The 17748-nt window shown below is 40.6% G+C and overlaps 1 protein-coding gene across 1 annotated transcript in view; it reads right to left on the bottom strand.

The window, feature by feature from the left end:
- LOC123976939 (glutamate receptor ionotropic, kainate 5-like) overlaps positions 1-17748 on the bottom strand; it is a 203242-nt gene that overhangs the window by 100500 nt on the left and 84994 nt on the right. Inside the window, exon 2 of the mRNA XM_046059354.1 lies at positions 11271-11429. Within this exon, the coding sequence (XP_045915310.1) occupies positions 11271-11429 (159 nt within the window). The remainder of the gene's footprint in view (positions 1-11270; positions 11430-17748) is intronic.

Below are 17748 nucleotides of genomic sequence, written 5' to 3'. Positions count from 1 at the left end.
TAATGAGATGAGATATGAAGATGTAATGAGTACAAAACTTCTGCCCAAGACTTCATTCTTTCATTTGGTCTGACATTTGTACTATTGTGATGTACGCTGCTCAGCAAATATTAGATGGTGTGAAAAGTGTGACAACATACCCCGCTCTCCCCTACTATCCATAGAGCGCCTGTCTCCTTGTCTGTTCACCTGAGGAGTGCAGGAGCGTTAATTAATTAATGCGTTAACTTGCCCAGCCCTAGTTTTATTTGATCCCTTACAAATAAAGCACAGAGATTTCTTGAGCCATTCTTTCACTCATTAGCTAAACTTTCTTAAAGGATTTATCTGTAGGAGTTAATGTTTTTCTCACTGATGTATTTAAGGGCAGTGTGAGAAACATCTCCCGTAGATTCTGGAAGTGAGGCAAATTACTTATCATTTTATATACAACTAACAGGTTCTTAAAATGAAACACCTGTTCATTTCCTACACTCAGTAAATTCACTTCCTCTCCATTTACACTGTGAGCATCTGCAAATACTCACTGCTCTGACCCCATTTGTAGCATTTTGTGATAAACTTGTTCACTCTGTTTTATTCCTCTCTTTGTGTTTCCTTTTTTCCCCTGTGAATTACCTCCTGACAGTCCTGTTTACCAACTGAGCAGTAAAACAAGCCCCACTCAAATTTAATATCAAATGATGCTGTTTCAAATTCACTTCTTACCCTTGTGGTGAAACACCTTCGCTCCCATCTTTCTACCTGCCGGTGCACAAACGTCATCTTGTATTTATGTAAAGAGGTTGTAGAGCGAGTCGAAGTGCCGCCGCTGTGCGTTTTGTTCTGGATTTAACCTGAGACACGGTGATAAAAATCCTTTTATGGAGGCAGACAGACCTCTTCAGACTCTTCAGATTTTATTTCACCCTTGGAGGCGTTGTAAGTTCAGGTAAAAATGACTAATAGGTTTTCTTGTCACTTCCCACCTCTGAGCTACATGCAGTTGACATACTTTGATAAGTCTGGACTCTGTGGGCTGCAGGTAGTTCGTCAGATTCCCCGGGACCAGACAAAATAGAGTCTAAAAACAACAAATCGCTCCGTCGGCCCCTGGTGGCTGTTGTCCTTTCAGAGGAAAACACTACTCTGTGTGTGTTGTCCAGTGTATAAAAGTGTGTTTTTAACAGATGTATTGATTTTTGTTCTGAGTGGGCCACCTTGACAATGTAACATTTGGTTTAAGTGGAGAGCTGCGATGTGACAGGAAAACTGTTACCTGAAGAATTCAGTTACTCATGGAGGTAAACAAGGAGGTGAGAGCTTGGAGACTCTTATTTCTTCTTCTTCTTCAGTCTTCTGAACTTTCACAATAAATCTGGAACCATTTTTGAGATATTTTAGGCTTGCTAGTGATGTGTCTGCAGGGATGGTACGTTCAGTCAGTTGGTCCACCCCTTTGGTCCAGACTAAAACATCTGTTGGATGGCTTGTGATGAAATGAGGATGAACTGTAATAATAGGTGTGTTCGAGATGACGGCGGCTGACTTTCGCCGACTTGATAGTCTCATGTGAGCTGCATGTGACTGCAGGGGCGGGGCATAAATACGGCGCCGTCAAGTCGGACACATTCTACCTGAGTGAGCTTACTGTGAGCTGAGATCAGTGACTGATCTGAGACCAGGCAATAGTGTGGTTCCAACTTTGTGCAGCAGGAGAAAAGCAACTGCGGCTGCAGTGCACACATATTCAAGCCTTTACGGTAAGTGAAGCGGCCCAGAGCGAGCTGACAGGCAGGTTAGAGACTTTATCCTGTCAGTTTGTCTCTTTACAAAGACAAGTGTTGCAGTATGAGAGTCCTGCCTGAAGAGAGGCTGTAAAGTCTTCATTTTACGAGAACCACATACAACATTATTTATCAAACTGGGTCGGACTGGATGAATTCAGCGCGAGGAGGATACACATGTGACAACGCCCGGTTTTCAAAATAATGCGTCTATACAGGATGAAAATAAGATTAATTGGATTATATTCACAGAAAGTGTAAAACATATTACATGTGTCCATTAAAAGTAATTAAATAAAACAACAACAATAAAATGTTCGGGAAATTACTTATTCTATTTTCTATTCTTAAAAAACATTAAATAAATTTGTTGACTTTTGTTGCTGTTTCATCACCATTTATAGCGATACAGTGGGTTTGTGATCAAATAGATTACAAGAGCACAACATTGTTTACAAGAGTGCAAAGTTCTTCATAGATAGCCTCTTGATTTTGCACCAAATTAATGCATTTAACTTTAAAATGTACAAAATTTTCTTAAGTGGGGGCCTGCCCTCGGACACCCCGAGAGGGTCCGACGCCCACCCACCACAGTCTCTTAAAATCCTTTAATCCATTTAATCCATAACGCTTTTAACGCTGATTTTTTCAGGAGCCTCGTCATCACAATCCACATGTTGTTTCATTTTTTGCAGCTCCTCAATTTCTTTTGTGTATTTCATTGTGTAGCAATAATTTACACATAAACAGAACACTCAAAAATTAAGTTGTGTTGTTTTGGAACTTTTTTGTTGGTAAAGAAAACTTTTTTTTAAAATCATTACTCACTGTTAGTTTGTTGGAACACAAGCACATAAGTCTGATTGGCTAGTTAAGTCATGTCATATTGAGCCCAGGTCAGTGGACCTTGAGTTAATTTTATCACTTTCCCATTATCTAACTTTCTGATTAAGTCTAAGTTCTGATTAAATCCAGCTTCAGTTTTGGCCTTCCAGTTTCTTGGGAAAAGTGCTGATATTCAGCATTCCCAAATAGTAAAACCATTCATATCACAGACAAAGGCTGCAGTTGTAGTCTGAGAGGCATTAAGCAGAGATACTTTGTTAAAGTCGAGCCGCAGGGTGTGTTTTTAAAAAGTCGGTACTTTTCTCAAACAGCAAGTCCTTCAGATTAAAGCTCCAGGCCAACAAAGGATTAGTTTACTTCTCATTTCTCTAGAGGGTTGATTCTCTTTCCTTCCGCTCTGAGTGCTTTCTTCTCTTCCCATCAATGTATTTATCTTTGTATTGTATTTATTTACTTCTGTACTACATTTGTAATGTTTCTGACCTTTAATATTGAGCTTCTGGGTTTATTAAGAGGCTCAGAGGTCGGATGGAATAGAAAACAAGTCTCCTCCCCAAAACCTATGACATTTATTTTCAGGGGTTTTCCTCCAAAATGAGACATTCACCTTTTCAAATAAAAACTGACACCTTCACTTCTAAAATGACGTATGCCCCAAATCTGAAAATGTACTTTGAGCTCATTTTGGAAGGATTACTCTTACAGACGTACTGCGGTGACAAACTACCTTTTACACACTGGCTCCTCTGTAGTTTAGAGATATTTATTGACGAACTTAAGCTAATGAATCGTTCAGAATGACTGATGGCACAGGTTTAAGTAATTCATGGAGGTTTTTAGCAGCAGCTGGAGGACACTGTTGCGGCTGAATCGTTAAAATCCTTCAGTACAATATTTATGCCCTTGACTTGATTCTTGACTTGATTTCTAATCCTGCCAGAGGAGAAAGTAACTGCGCGCTGATGTCACTTAAAGATTTATCTCATGCTCTTTTGATGTTCAACACTATAAGTCACCGCTTTATATCAGTACAGATTCTGGAACATGAACAGCTATGTAATGCAATCCTGACGACAGATAGCATCACTGATCAGTACGTTTGGCTGTGGTCAAAAGTGTACTCTGTTGGACCTGTAAGCGCTTGTAACATTGATGCCGCAGGCTCCTGGTGTACACATGTACATCACTGCAGTACGTTTTTGATGCAAGGATGTAAAAGAACTGATACCAGACAGATCTGTTCCATTAATTCCAAAGACAACTTATTCTCACTCCCAACTCGTCACATATGGACTCCTGGTCAAGACCCCTTAGAGTCGCTTTTTAACGTCCCGGGTACCCCAAGTTAGCAACAATGAATATGCAATGTCTGGTCAAGTTAGAAATAATAAAAATGCAACGTCTGGTTAGACTTTCAAAACAAAACTAGTGGTTAACGTTGTCAAACATCACAATTTACTTAAACTACTTGGTTAGGTTTAAGAAAAAGGTTAGGGGTAAAAAACTTAAAGATACGTAAGTTAAGTTACATTAAAGTAACATTAAAGGGTGACTTTTATTTCATGCAGAAAACAACATTGGTTTGAATACATGTAATACAAAGAGAAAGAAATTAACTTGCGACTGCATGGTGTCCCGCTCTTTTAAAACATCCATGCTTTCACCATTTGCTTTCTTTCTGAGAGTTTGATGAAAAGGTAAATATCAATCAGTCTGTGTACCTGAAGTTAGACCCAGAATGTGTTTAGCCTAGCTTAGCATAAAGAGTGGACGAAGGGGGAAACAACTAGCCTGACACTGTCCAAAGTTCAAAAATCCACCTATATCTGACAACTCCAAAGCTCACCTATAAACATGGTGTGTTGTTTTTTGTTGAATCTGTATGAGATGTGAAAAGAGCACATCTGGTTGCTTGTGGTTTTAGAGGGGGTTATACTGTATAACTATTTCCAATCCATTCATTGGTTGACAAGACTCCCTGAAGTCACTGAACTGTTGTTCGTCAAGAAATAGTTAAAACCACTCTCAAGGTCTCCCCTTCCTTGACACTGATTGGTTTTTAAACAGTTCCATGGGTAGCTTTAATAAGAATGACTGAATGAGAGATGCACATCTTTGCCATTATATTGTTATTATGGCATTACTACCTGCAGCACCAACTATACTCGAGGCTAGTTTAAATTCACCAAATGAACATCTTCGTTGTGCAAACATGAACCTATATCGGCAGGAAAGCAGGAGAACACTGCAAGCCATCTTTCTCCATCTCCGTTTGAGGAGAGACCAAATACGTGAGCGGTAGTTTGCTTTTATGGTGGTCGTCTGTTTCAAAAGATGAGCTGTCACGGGAGATTATTAATACTGTCTTTAAATGCTGGTTTACACAGAGACCACCGACCTTCCTGTAAATGGTCTGAATGTCTGAACCATGCAGAAAATGCTTTCACACTAGAAATGAAACGGACTACCTTTTTTCGTTGGACCAAATTTTGTCTGTTTGATCTGATCCGTGGTCCGCGGAGGTTTCATATCTGTAATTTTGTTTCAGACTGAAAAGTCAGAAAGTCCGGACCAAACGAGGTAGGTGTGAAACTCCCCTTAGTCTTGTTGAAAACTAAGTTGAAGACAATTTTATGCACCTTCAGACACTCAACGTGTCACACTGTTGGAATCAACTGTGTTAAAGTGAACTTCTTGGTCAACCATCTGATGGACACAGAATGTCTCCTGTTTGTTTCTCTTCTTGTATCAGTTTCTCTGAACACTAATTGGCTTTTGACTGGGACTTGGTGTGGCGGCTGGGCCGGAGACCTGCAACATAAACAAAAAGTTCTAAGTGCTCTAATTACAGTCACAGTTCCTGATCTCATCTGGGTTGTTTCTCAGCATGACAGCGATGAATCTGCTTGTTAAACGTATGTGATTGATAATTAAAGCTGAGTTGTTCTTGTTTTGTGGATTGATTGCTGCTCATGTGAAGTGCTGGTTATAATTGCTTTCTTGGACGGTTTGTTTCCATGGATAAGACTGGCAATGTACTGAGATGCTTGAGTCGTCTGAGGACACATTTTGTACAGATGTTGTTCTTGTAAATACAATTCACTGGCACACGGGTTTGCTCGTTTGTTAGAAGAATGCAGTTTGTGTTTTGGCTTCTTTCAAATTTCGTTAAGGTATCCAGGTTTGTCATTATGTTGGGTAAATAGATAGATTGTCTGGGATCACTGTTGATCAGGCAAGCTGTGTTCATGGGTTTGTACACGAGAATTGTTTCCTCATATACTTGAAAAGAGAAATTTCATCATAGGAACCTGTTTATAAAAGATCTTCAGTTTCCTCAGGCAGGGAAAATATGCCTACTTTAGCAGTTACAGGTCTGATGTTTCTAAAAAACATGATGATTTGAAGCTACTTAAAAAGTACACGAGCACCAAAATCATTATACTCCCATTTTCAGCCTTTTTTCTAGTACAACAATCGAAGCCACTCACAAAAACAAATTCAACAAATGAGAAATTGTTTTCTACAGATACTGTCCTCCCCCAGCAAACATCAGCATGAGATGTTTACTCAAAACACCTCAAACTCCTCTCTCAGCAGAAAGGGAGAAGTCACATGATGCTTTACAGATGCAAAACCTCTTCAGGTCTCAGTTTGCTTTAAACAAAATGCTTGTCAGATTTCCTAAGATCATCTGAAACCTCAATCCCCACTACCAACCTCCCTCTCCGAACCCTGTTGCCATGTGAACTTTCTGAAACACAATTTATGCAGCGATAGGACGGAGTGTGTGAAATAGGCAGTGTTTCTTTCTCAAGCACTTTTTTAAAAATCTGTTCTGTCCATCTACTTTTGAAGAGAAGGTCCAAAAGTATCCTCATTTGCTAAATTATCTTTGTATCTTGTCAACAGTCAGCATAGTTTTTTTGACCATGGCCTTTACCTGACCTTAACCAAGAAGTGCATTTCAGCAAAGACCTTTGACTCTTTTGTCTCTGAACTTTTCAGCCCAACTCTTAACATAACATTAAAATCTACTTTTCCATTTTCTGTTGTAGCTCTTTTCCCAGCTGTCAGTGTCACTGGGGTGTGTGTTAGCGTGACGGACGGGGCGGGGCTTTATTATTAGTAATAAATAGTACTCCGGATGGCCAGACCGCCACTGAGTAACAGAACCATCTCATCACACAGTCCACTTACTTGCTTTCCACCATGATTCGGAAGAGTTTTCATCCTTATTGGTTTAAAAATTGACCTTAACAGGGGTGAGGTGGATCAAATAATGTCTACTGACAAAGAACATGTAAAAAAACATTGTCAAGCTCAAGTTCAACCAAATAGTTTTAGTTACATTTTGACTCTTACAGGAATAAAATGACTTCCAACTGCTGAACTTAATTCCAAATAACATAAAAAAGTGAATGACTGATGATAAAGAACACGTGCTAACCCCTCACTGTTATTCATTACAGCCCTGTTTAGATACGTCAACTTACTACTTCTTTTTAACTCAGCGAGCAAGTTTTAAAAAATTAAACTTGCATTCAGTCCTTGTATTGACTATTTGAGACTGTTGTCAGATGTGCTGATTTAACTTGGGTATGTTATCAGTTGAAAAAAAAGGTGGGTGTGTAAGGATGGGAGCAAGAGAAAAAAATAGTTACTGCATCTTCTTTCAACTATGACCAGGGCTGGACAGAAACAAAACATCGGCCCTGGCATTTTTGGCTTCATGGGTCATTTGTTGGCCCATTTTTAAAAAACAGTTATATAAATAAATAATTTACGTTACACCGGCCCCAAAGGTGCATCGGCCCACCGGGCATTTGCCCGGTATGCCAGATTACCAGTCCAGCCCTGACCATCACAAAGTTAAAGCATGGACATAATAATTAACTAATTATACATTACCGATAAGTCATGTATTTAATTTCCAACTAAATATAGACACTTTTGTGGAAAACCTGAAAAGACTAATGCCTACGGTTGAGTGGGTACCTGAGAAAATCCCTATACATTAAATAAAAACAAATTTGGAATATAAATGATCTTCATTTAAAGAAGTTACAAAACGTTTAATCAACTAAAAAAGCAACATTGAGACAGTTCTATCGACTTTAATTTGCTAGTAGAAATAAATGCAATCGTCATGTTGAGTTAACTTATTTATTATTTTCAAGGGAGCAGGTGAACTTGCATTTCCAAGTTAAACGACCTTGAAATGTCTTACAGTACAGAGATGCTGACTTCTAAGGGCTGTCTATCTATGACAACCATTTGCTTCTCAAACTAGTGGTGGCTTTTTCTTTTCTGCCCTGCCATAATCTGCATTGACACGAAAGGACGCCATCTTCGTCAAGCATCTAGATACAATTTGACGGCTCCTTGACTCACCACAACTCTTTTTTTCTTTCCTATGATACATCATTTGGCTGTATAGAGGCTGATCGCACAGGTTTTCCAGGTCTGACTGACCTGAGGAAGGCCATTTGTGGTCAAAATGTTGTCATGTCAATGTTGGACATAGAAGAATTGAGAATGAGACAGCGGTGAGTGGGTATTTTTATCTTTTGTTCAGATGATTGTTACCCAGCACCTGCAAAGATCAAAGATGAACATGTGTGTGCCCCCTGATGATCGCTTGATGTTTGGTTACCTGCCATAGCAGCACATAACTCTGCCCTACAGTATCCACCGCAGGACAAACTGTACCAGCATGTGACTGCTGGCTGTTTCCCAACATGACCCGAGTCCTTGAATGACAAAACACTTTCACACAGTCCTTTTTATTTCTCAGCTGCTGAATCACGACCCTTGAAAAGAATTTGGTTATAGCTGAGTGGAACTAAATTAGATTTTCCACCACTTGAAGAGAGAAATGCAGCTAAAAGGAAACATCCATGCACCTGAACACAGTCAAAAAGCATTTTTGGCTGAATTTTAACAAACACACACAGTCTGTTGATTTGCCTTTTTTTTTTTTGTCTTTCAACAACTCGGAAACAGCAATAGATATTATCTTCTTTTTCCTACTTCAAAATCAGTGTAACCAGCAGCCTTCCTGTCAGATGTCTACTTGAGTTAGCAAGTTACTGAGTTTTGAGCCTTTTATTTAATTAATTAATGTGTACTTTCGTATCTGTTGTGTTGTATCTGAAGCTGCTGAAGTGAATTTCCCCATTGTGGGGCAATAAAGTCTTATTGAGAATTATTCATAATGAACTGGAAAAAACAACAAGAACTTTCCACTCTTATAATTTGACTTGTTCCTTCATCACCATGAACACACACACTGTAATTTATTACAATTATTCTGACTCAGTGCCACATCCATTGCCCTGCTGCCCCAGACACTCACTACAGCAAAATCTGAATGCATCTAAATGCACCATTTCCTCCTGTTTGTTTGATAAAAACTACATTGAGCAGCTGTTTTAGGAAATTACTGAGCCTTTTGAAACCTGAAATTATAAATTTGTGAATTTTTAAAGATTTATGTATTTAGGGAGAGCCAATGGGCTTGGAGCTAAGAGCCACAGACAGGAAGTCAGGAAATATTGAGAGTCGGACTGACATTTGGGACTTGTTTAAAGATCAATTGTTATTTTTTCTTTCTAAATAAACAGTAACTTCCTCTCCATATCATCATCTGTGAGGGTGAAAGTGAGACTTCTGTAACTCCACTTATCAGACAAAAGAATATAAGGGAGAGTGTGTGGTGCAGTCAGCTAAAATTAATGGAAGAGTGAAAGGTGAGCCATTACACATTGCCAGGTGACCCGGTTGCCATGGCAGCTTGGATGTAAGTGCCCGCCGGTTTTGCAGCAGCCCTGCCTGATAAAAGCAACAGGGATTTGAACTCGGGGCCAACAGGGCTGAGAGATGAACAGGATTTTTTTTTTTCTAATCTGCTGCGGGGAGGGAGCTGAACTTCCAACGTAAAGTAAAGTTACTGGAGTTAATCTTCCTCTGCGGGGCATGATGAAGACGGGAAATAAGAGGCGCTGATAGCAGAGCGGCGCTCAGGTCTCGCCGAGAATCACGAAGGAAAGTCATGGAGACGTTCCTGATCCAGTTTCTGCCGCGTTTATTTGCACTTACAAATTATCCACCCTGGGACGGAAACAAAACGAGGAGGGAAGACGAAATGAAAACGCAGAGCAAGCGGCGGTACAAAGGGAAGCCTCGGGTGGGGAAGGGGGGGCAAACAAAGCAAAGAGATTGTGTGAGAGGTTTCAGCATGGCAAACAGAGACAGCGATGGGTGGTGAGGAGAAACAAAACATAAAGGAAACACAAGATGAGAGCGATAGAAAAACAACAAAACGGAGCGAGCGAGGGAAGAGCATTCAAAAATAGAGGCGACGTGTGTGTTTTTATATGTTAACACCGTCACAAAGGAGAGAGGATTAATGCAGAAGATCTGTTTGTGTGTGCGTTTTTATTCATAGATACTGTGGGATTCTGGGTCAATAATGACACTTTCTATCAGGAGCTTATTTTTGTCAGATCTTCTATTAGCATCTAAAATCCCCCAGACAAACAACAGGTCGTTGCTATCCACCCATTCCGATGTCATCACGTAGCTTAATAGAGCAGTTTGCTTAAAGTAGAAGGAACCGTAAGCAATATGAGTAATGAAAGCAACGTAGGAAGCGCTACCTGGATCTGACAGCGATGGAACACAACGATGCACAGGAAGGCAAGTCATAATACTGAGTGTGCACAAGAAAGGAAACTGATTCCAGATTCGCCAAAATATCTAGGGACCCTGAAAAGTTAGAATCAAGATAATTTACTGATTTTATTTTGCATTTAGCCATGATGAATATTCCATATGCCTAGCTTGATAACGACTAAATACCAGGGTAATGTTTAACACGTTCACAGCCTGTTGCTCTCAGGCTATGGCCTTCACATTTTTGTAAAGAACACACACACCCGGCCAGTTGAACAGGTTTGCTTGCAGCCCGTATCAGAGGCTCAGTCTATAATTTGGAATTGATTGTATTTCCGACTGCGGGACAATGGGCCCTTTATGGATTTTAACAAACTGTTGCTAGCACCTGCACTCTAGCCTGATAAAATACAAGACACATGAATACGAAAGACCTTTGGACTGCAACTCTGAAGGCTGTGAAGGTCATCATGTGCACAGCACAAGAACATGGAACCTGGAATCTGTGTCTCATTGAAAAGAATACCATTTATATTAAAATAACTACAATCCATCTAAGTCCAAGTTACAGTTACATTTAAGAGAATTGAGTGTGAGAGTGAAGGCCCATAAGGCCTCTGGCCCGGTCTGAGGGTTTTTATCTCCCACATTACCAACACTGACATGACCTCAATTGACATGGTGTTGTGGTTGTTAGCCAGAGGGTCATAAGATCAAAACCAGACGTGGCTTCTTATCCTGCCTGACTTTAAATCTTCTGGGAGATAAATTCAAGTGAAAATAACTTGGCTGTAACAGGCTACTGCACTGTTGGCAAGAAATCTAAATGATTGGGAATTTATGTAGTGTTTCTGTATCAAGACTCACTCAACAACAAAATTAAGCCTCTTAAATGTTTACGTGTTAGCAGCATCGGTGTTTACAGCAGACAGAAAAACAGACATGGTTGGATTCAAACCCATGTCGTGGTGATGTACTCACCCATCCGGACAGCAGAGAGGGTGTTGGCCTGGCTGAAGGAGAGTGGTGCCATGGTCAGCAGCAGGACGGCGACGTAAATCGACAGCAGCAGTGCTGGCAGAGCCGGCATCTTCCACTGCTCCTCATGGAGAATGGTCTGCTGGCTGCCTGTACCGCCACCTGCAGGACAGGATGATTCATTAGTACAACATGTAGAACATATCGTATCATATTACAATCTGCCGACTATGAGTCTTGATTTAAATTATTGAAATTTAACCACTGCCACACATGTTTTACAGCATCATTAAATACCACCAGCGCCTGTAAAACATCCTACAGACATACAAGTCTCTCTGCTGACAGTCAACACAGCTGCTCCATGAGCAAACATCACAACAAGCATCACACACACCACACTGTCACAATCTTTATGAGCTTCACAGCATGTTGTCATTGTATTCATCAGCTACAGCGGAGCACACACACAGAAACCTTATCAGCTGTGAGAAGTTAAGTGAAAATACTTTCAAAGTAAGAATGAAGACCATTGAGCCGTTGTTATTTACTGTTGAAATGATTTTGTTTGAACTGTTGACTGATTGGAATTGTAAGCGACAGACATATGCTTTATGCGTCCTGCTTTTTGGTCTATTGTCTATCAAGGTATTTCATATTTTTGCCATTGCAACAACACATCCAAACCTGTGATCACTCAAATTTAACACGTCCTCATGGCTTAACAACAAAATAGATCGATTGTCAAAGGTCCCAAAATGACATGTGGCTGTTGGAAAGTCCAATGACACATATGCGCGTTTGCCGTGTCAGTCCAGTGACAGCGTCTGGCTTACCAGACAGTCAGCATGTTACGTAAGTCACATGGAAAACATTGTTAAAAAGGGTCCTAGTCTGGATAGGTTTTGGCAACAGAACTATTTGGTTAGGTTTAAGAAGAGATCTTTGGTTGGGTTAAAGTTACGAAAGTCACGTGACGGAAGTCAAAAACGCTATTTAACTTTAAGAGGTGGTATTCTGCTCATTTTCAGGTTCTAAATCTTATTCAGGGGTTGTACCAGAGCAGGTTTACATGGTTTAATTTTCAAAAAACACCATATTTTCATGTCATGTTGTCACATTGCTGCAGCTCCTCTTTTCAGCCTGTGTTGAAGGCTTCGTTTTAGCTATGGAGTGATACATCTTGCCTCTAAATGATCTTTGTTGGGAGTTGCACATGCTCAGTTCCTAGTTAAGGACCACTAGCCAATCAGAAGCAGAGAAGGGCGGGTCAGCGAGAAGCCGGTAAACGGCTCGGGTTCAGCCGTACGTGTTGCCGACCGGCTCGGCAACACGGACTGGAGCGAGAGTTTCAGAGCGGTGAGTTATTAATCTGTATCCATAAAGATTTAACTGAGCTCTGTCTCTACATCACAGGAACAACTTTATGTCCACTGACTGCCTGGAGGGTAGCTAGTGTTTGGAAGGGAGAGGAGAGCTGTGTGCTGCAGCTCGCTGTTTTTGAGGGCGTGTCGGAGTAGCCGCTTGGCGAGCGTTATATGAGGCGCATTTAGCTTTCGAAAGGGAAGCGACCTGGACTACAAACGAGCTGTTTTCAGGCAGTTCAGAGCAGAGTTTTCTGTGGGAGATGGGAACTCCCTTTGCAAACCTAGTACATGCACAAAAAAGGTAGGCCTATATAAGTCAATAAAGGAGAGGGAACAAGCCACCTCTTTAAAACACTTACTTGGGTTCACATGGGACTTAAACGCCATTCTCCTGTCTGAAAGTGCTAGGTTTGGCCACTAGAGGTTGCTAATAACATAAATAATGGGTGTCTGTATATTAATCGACCTGTAGGGACAGGCTGCTCATTTTATCACGTCAGCTAGTGGTCTCCTTGCTGTCTGCACTTCCACCTGGTGGACAGGAGGATTCATTACCACTAAGTAAACAAAAATAATGACAAATGAAATCGGATCATTTCATCCAATGTCAAATCTCGGTACTTTTTTGGAACCAACTGAAACTTGGCCGTACCGCAGAATATCGAAAACTGTAACAAAAGTTGGCATCAAGTTTCTGGTCAGATTTCTATCATTTGATCACATGGTAGTGGTAGCAATTAAAAAAAAGTTTCTATTTCTGGATTATTTGTTGATTACAACACCTAAATCAAAAGTTCTACTTCATGAAAACACAATACAGGTGAGAGCAGCTGAGACTCTGCAGAGTAACCATGCGCTGGCTGTGGTCAACACTTTAGGTCGTTGTTTGCCAACTAAAAGAGGACAAAGGACTGAGCAGTTTTTCTGTTTGGGTGTTACAGTGTAACAGATATAAGATATGAACTCTGTTTTGAAAGTTAGCTGGATGGATGAGGATGAGAAAGCAAAGGTGATGGAGAGAGTGAACATAAGATTAGAAGAGAAGGTTAGAGAAAAGGAAAGGCAAAAGGAGAAACAGAGACAAAATGTGAATATGAGAGGGAGGAGAGAGGAAAATGTAAAACAAGATAGGAAAGCAAGACAGAAGAGAGAAAGAGAAAAGAGAAGGCTTGAAAGAAAATATTACAGAACAAAAGTGTCAGCGAGGGATGAAGAGACCATCACGTGTTGCAGGGGGAGAGAGAGAGATTTAAAATGGCTGAGCGGGGGAGCATGACGAAACTCCAAATCTTCAAAGTAGATTAGAGAGACTGAAGCGAGATTTTTTCATTAGCGTGAGTGTGTGTGTGTTTTTGCATGTTTGCATTAAGTTCTCAGAACAACACCAACACAGCGGGCGCAGAGCCCCGACAAACATCTACCACTGTTCAATCCCATCATGCAACTGCTTCATCTTTGGATGACTGCGTGGACAGTTGAGTTATGTCAACCCCCCCCCCCCATTCACACTCACACAAACACACAAACACACACCATGTTCTTTTCTTGATTTGTTGATTTGTTTAACCCGCCCCTCGGTAAATGTTTATCGCCGCCCTGCCAATGAGACTTCCCACATGAATTTAAATGAGATTCCCAAATGGAATTTAAATTGGCTCGAGTCGATCGGGACGAGCTTGATGGAGAGGGTGAGACGCCAACCGCAGAGAGGTAAAGAGTGTAAGATAAAAGCCTTCAATGGCAGACAGGAAGAGAGAGCTTCTCTTACATAACACAGATGATTATGATAATGCAGGCGTAACGGTTTTAAACTAAATGATTGATATACATACTAATTATGTTCTCCAGTGTTTCCAAGCTGAATGTTTTGTCATCCCAGAGTTTGAACGCACGACTGTTGGTTAACAGAAGTCCGAATCGTGCAAAAATGTGTTCGAGAGGCAGAAATTATTTCAGGAGATGGAACCAAAGAGTCACTGTTTTTCCAACTTGTACTCCAAATGAGAGGAGGACACTCATGGACCCTCGTGGACATGGGCAGATGGTCAGATAATGAAATGTATGTCATGCACAACCCTGTGGCTTATGGCTGGCTCTGGGGCTAAATGCAGTCTGAAATGCCTTAATAAAGAAGATGTCTGTGTTCTATTACTGTTTTTTTATTCATTTTTCAAAGCTCAATTTTCAAGTACCTCCAAAACGACCCTGTGAAACAACCTGCTGTTTCCCAACCAGTGCATGAAATAAATAAAGAATGATAAAGAAAGAGCTGGAGAGCAACTGAGACGGTGGGATGGAAAACAAAACATCAAGGGAGAAGGACAAACAGAGAGACATACGGAGATAGAAAAGGGCAGGAAACGGCAGAGTGATGAATAAGAAAAGAAAGGGAAGAATAAGAATGCAACAATGTGAGTGACAGAATATTGGGCAGAAAGAGACGTGATGGCGAGCTGAGACAGGAAATGAGAAATGGCTGCAGGCAGAAATAAACAATGATGATAACAATTAATTAGGGTCTTTCCTGCAGGAAGTGCTATCATGTCAGCTAGCAAACAGAGCCGGCGGGACCCCGCTGATACCAACCGCCACCGCAGTTCGCTGCAGCAGCTCCGAGGCTAATCACAGCCGCAACTCTATTAACTGCTTTCAATCCCATCTCATTTTACATTGGAGGCATTTAGCTGACACTCATTCGCAGCGACTCACAGCGAGTGCAGCAGAGCAGAAGGCTTTAAAGTCCCGGTTCATCAGCTTTACAAGTGAAGACGGCCGAGGGTCGGCAACCGCGGACCGAACATGTCCTGAGGACATATGAGACGATATTTTTGGATGATGAAGAGAGTGAAGAAGAGAGCGTTGAAGAGTGGGGTTTGTTGGGGCAGAAACAGACACAATAACACAGCAGTGCCCCGTTGAATAAGAGATGTTTTTCATCATGGACTTCAGAGATTGGGTTTTCTATGAATTTGATCTCTACAGGAAAGGTTAAGGAATTTTACAAACACCCAGTTAAGGAAGCGTTTATTAAGACATTTTCTAATTAAAACATATGACCTATTATTAGCATATTGACCTCCTAAACATAGCAAGAAATATGAATCAGTGTCCACTTCTTTTTCTTCATGAAGTCTGAATGGCTGCGTTGTAAGTAAGTTGGAGTCAATCATGAACTGTTGCATACGATGTATTTATTTTAATTGATTTCATCAGCGCGTTGTTAATCAGATCTGCCTGCAGCTACACTTCTTCTGTCCTTGCGATTATAACTTTCACTATCACGTGTGTTGACACATTACATTTATTCATTTAGCTGACTCTTTTATCCATTTTGTATTAAGCTATAACTACTCAAAACTCAGGTTTACTCAAATTTTCTGACAGGAGAGGAGTCGGGACAACTGCTCATAATTCAAGACTGTCCCAATTTTTCAGGATCTTTGGCCACCCTAAACTGACCATTCACTAACCAAATATTGTCCAGTCATAGCCCCAGAAACTCGCCGTTATGCCAATTGTTTATATGTCTGTTGATCAGCAGGCTGTCATTTCATGAGCCAGAGCTACGTGTTTGATAGCAGAACAGCTGAAGAGGGATGAATGCCCAACAAAGTCTGGCAATGACATGAGTAAGGGAGAATCTGATGGGTGTTATTATTACTAAACCTTTGTTTTTAACTTGTTACGGCTAGGCTGGAGGACCTCTGAATGCAGGACTAAGAGAGGGAGGAGACTGGGGTTTAAAGATGAACATTTATTGCAGGGTTGAAGTGATCGGACAGTGAGCCGGGGAAGAGCGAGGCAGACTGGAAGACTAGATGCGTGCAGAACCAGGTTGATGGCTGCTGTGCAGTCAGTGCTGTAATTAACGGTTAATGTTTTTCTCTGTTCATATATCAGGAAGGCGTCTGATCGCTCCTATTTTCATGTTAAGACTGCAAGAGTCGTGCAGCCCTGTCTCTCAGCAACGCCATTTAAGACGACTAATCTGCAACAGCAGATGCATTCTGAAGGACAAATAATTAAATTTTTTATAATTATAACGAAAGGAAAAAATGTTCAAAATGATACCTGCCAAGTCACAAGCACAACAATAACTATGCAACATCCGGTTAGACTTTCAAAATAAAACGCCAGCGTTTCGAAACATCGCCATTTTCAAAAGACCATGTGTCCATATGTGACAACTTGGGAGTGAGAACCGGTTGGAGGCACACAATCCTTTAAAATTCTACATGTTTTTTTAATATAGTAATGTGAAAATAGTAAAAATGTTCAAAGATGTCTTTATCAATCATCTGACAACAAAAGCTTTTCAGTGCAGTGCAGTCCACCAAACTTCAATGAAATGTGTTAATAGCTTATCTTATGCTGCTGACTGACAATGAATAACAAAACCTAACATGAACCTTCTTGGTTAAGGTGATCTATACTTCAATTAATTTATTCATATATGCTTTTACACTTGCATGTGTAGTTCTTTTTCGTAAATGGTGTGGTTTCAATGTTTTTCTCTGTTCATATATCAGGAAGCCGTCTGATCGCTCCTATTTTCTTGTTAAGAATGCCGACAGTGACGGAGTCGTGCAGCCCTGTCTCTCAGAAATGACATTTAAGACGACTAATCTGCAACAGCAGATGCATTTTGAAGGAAAACTTCATTACTGAGAGTCCAGAGTGTGAGAAGCTGAGCCGAGCAACTCTTAATTATTTATTTATAAATAATTATATATTAATTATTTAAATGTTTTCATTATGTTGTTTGTTTGTTGTAGCCGACAGTTTACTGATTAACATTAAAACGTAGGCTATTTGACTGTTTTGATCTGTAATAAAATCAAGCAATTGTAAAATTAATCAACCCCATAACTGCCACTCTGCCATTATCATCACTTAGTTTACAGTGCCCCCAACAGCTGAGGGCTTCATTTAGTTTTCCCTTTGATGTGTAAGCCAGGGGTCGACAACTAAGTCTGGCATCGAAAGATTTTTTCCAAGCCGTTAGGCCAGAACATATCAAATTATTTAAAATCCTTTGTTACTCGTATGCACGTTTAGCTATGTCGGTAGTGTGAGGGACTCGTGTCGGGAAAGTTGTATGATTGATCCCAACA

This window comes from Micropterus dolomieu, linkage group LG09 (assembly GCF_021292245.1).
Source record: "Micropterus dolomieu isolate WLL.071019.BEF.003 ecotype Adirondacks linkage group LG09, ASM2129224v1, whole genome shotgun sequence".
NCBI classification, from domain to species: domain Eukaryota; kingdom Metazoa; phylum Chordata; class Actinopteri; order Centrarchiformes; family Centrarchidae; genus Micropterus; species Micropterus dolomieu.
This window is presented reverse-complemented; position numbering and strand designations above follow the sequence as displayed.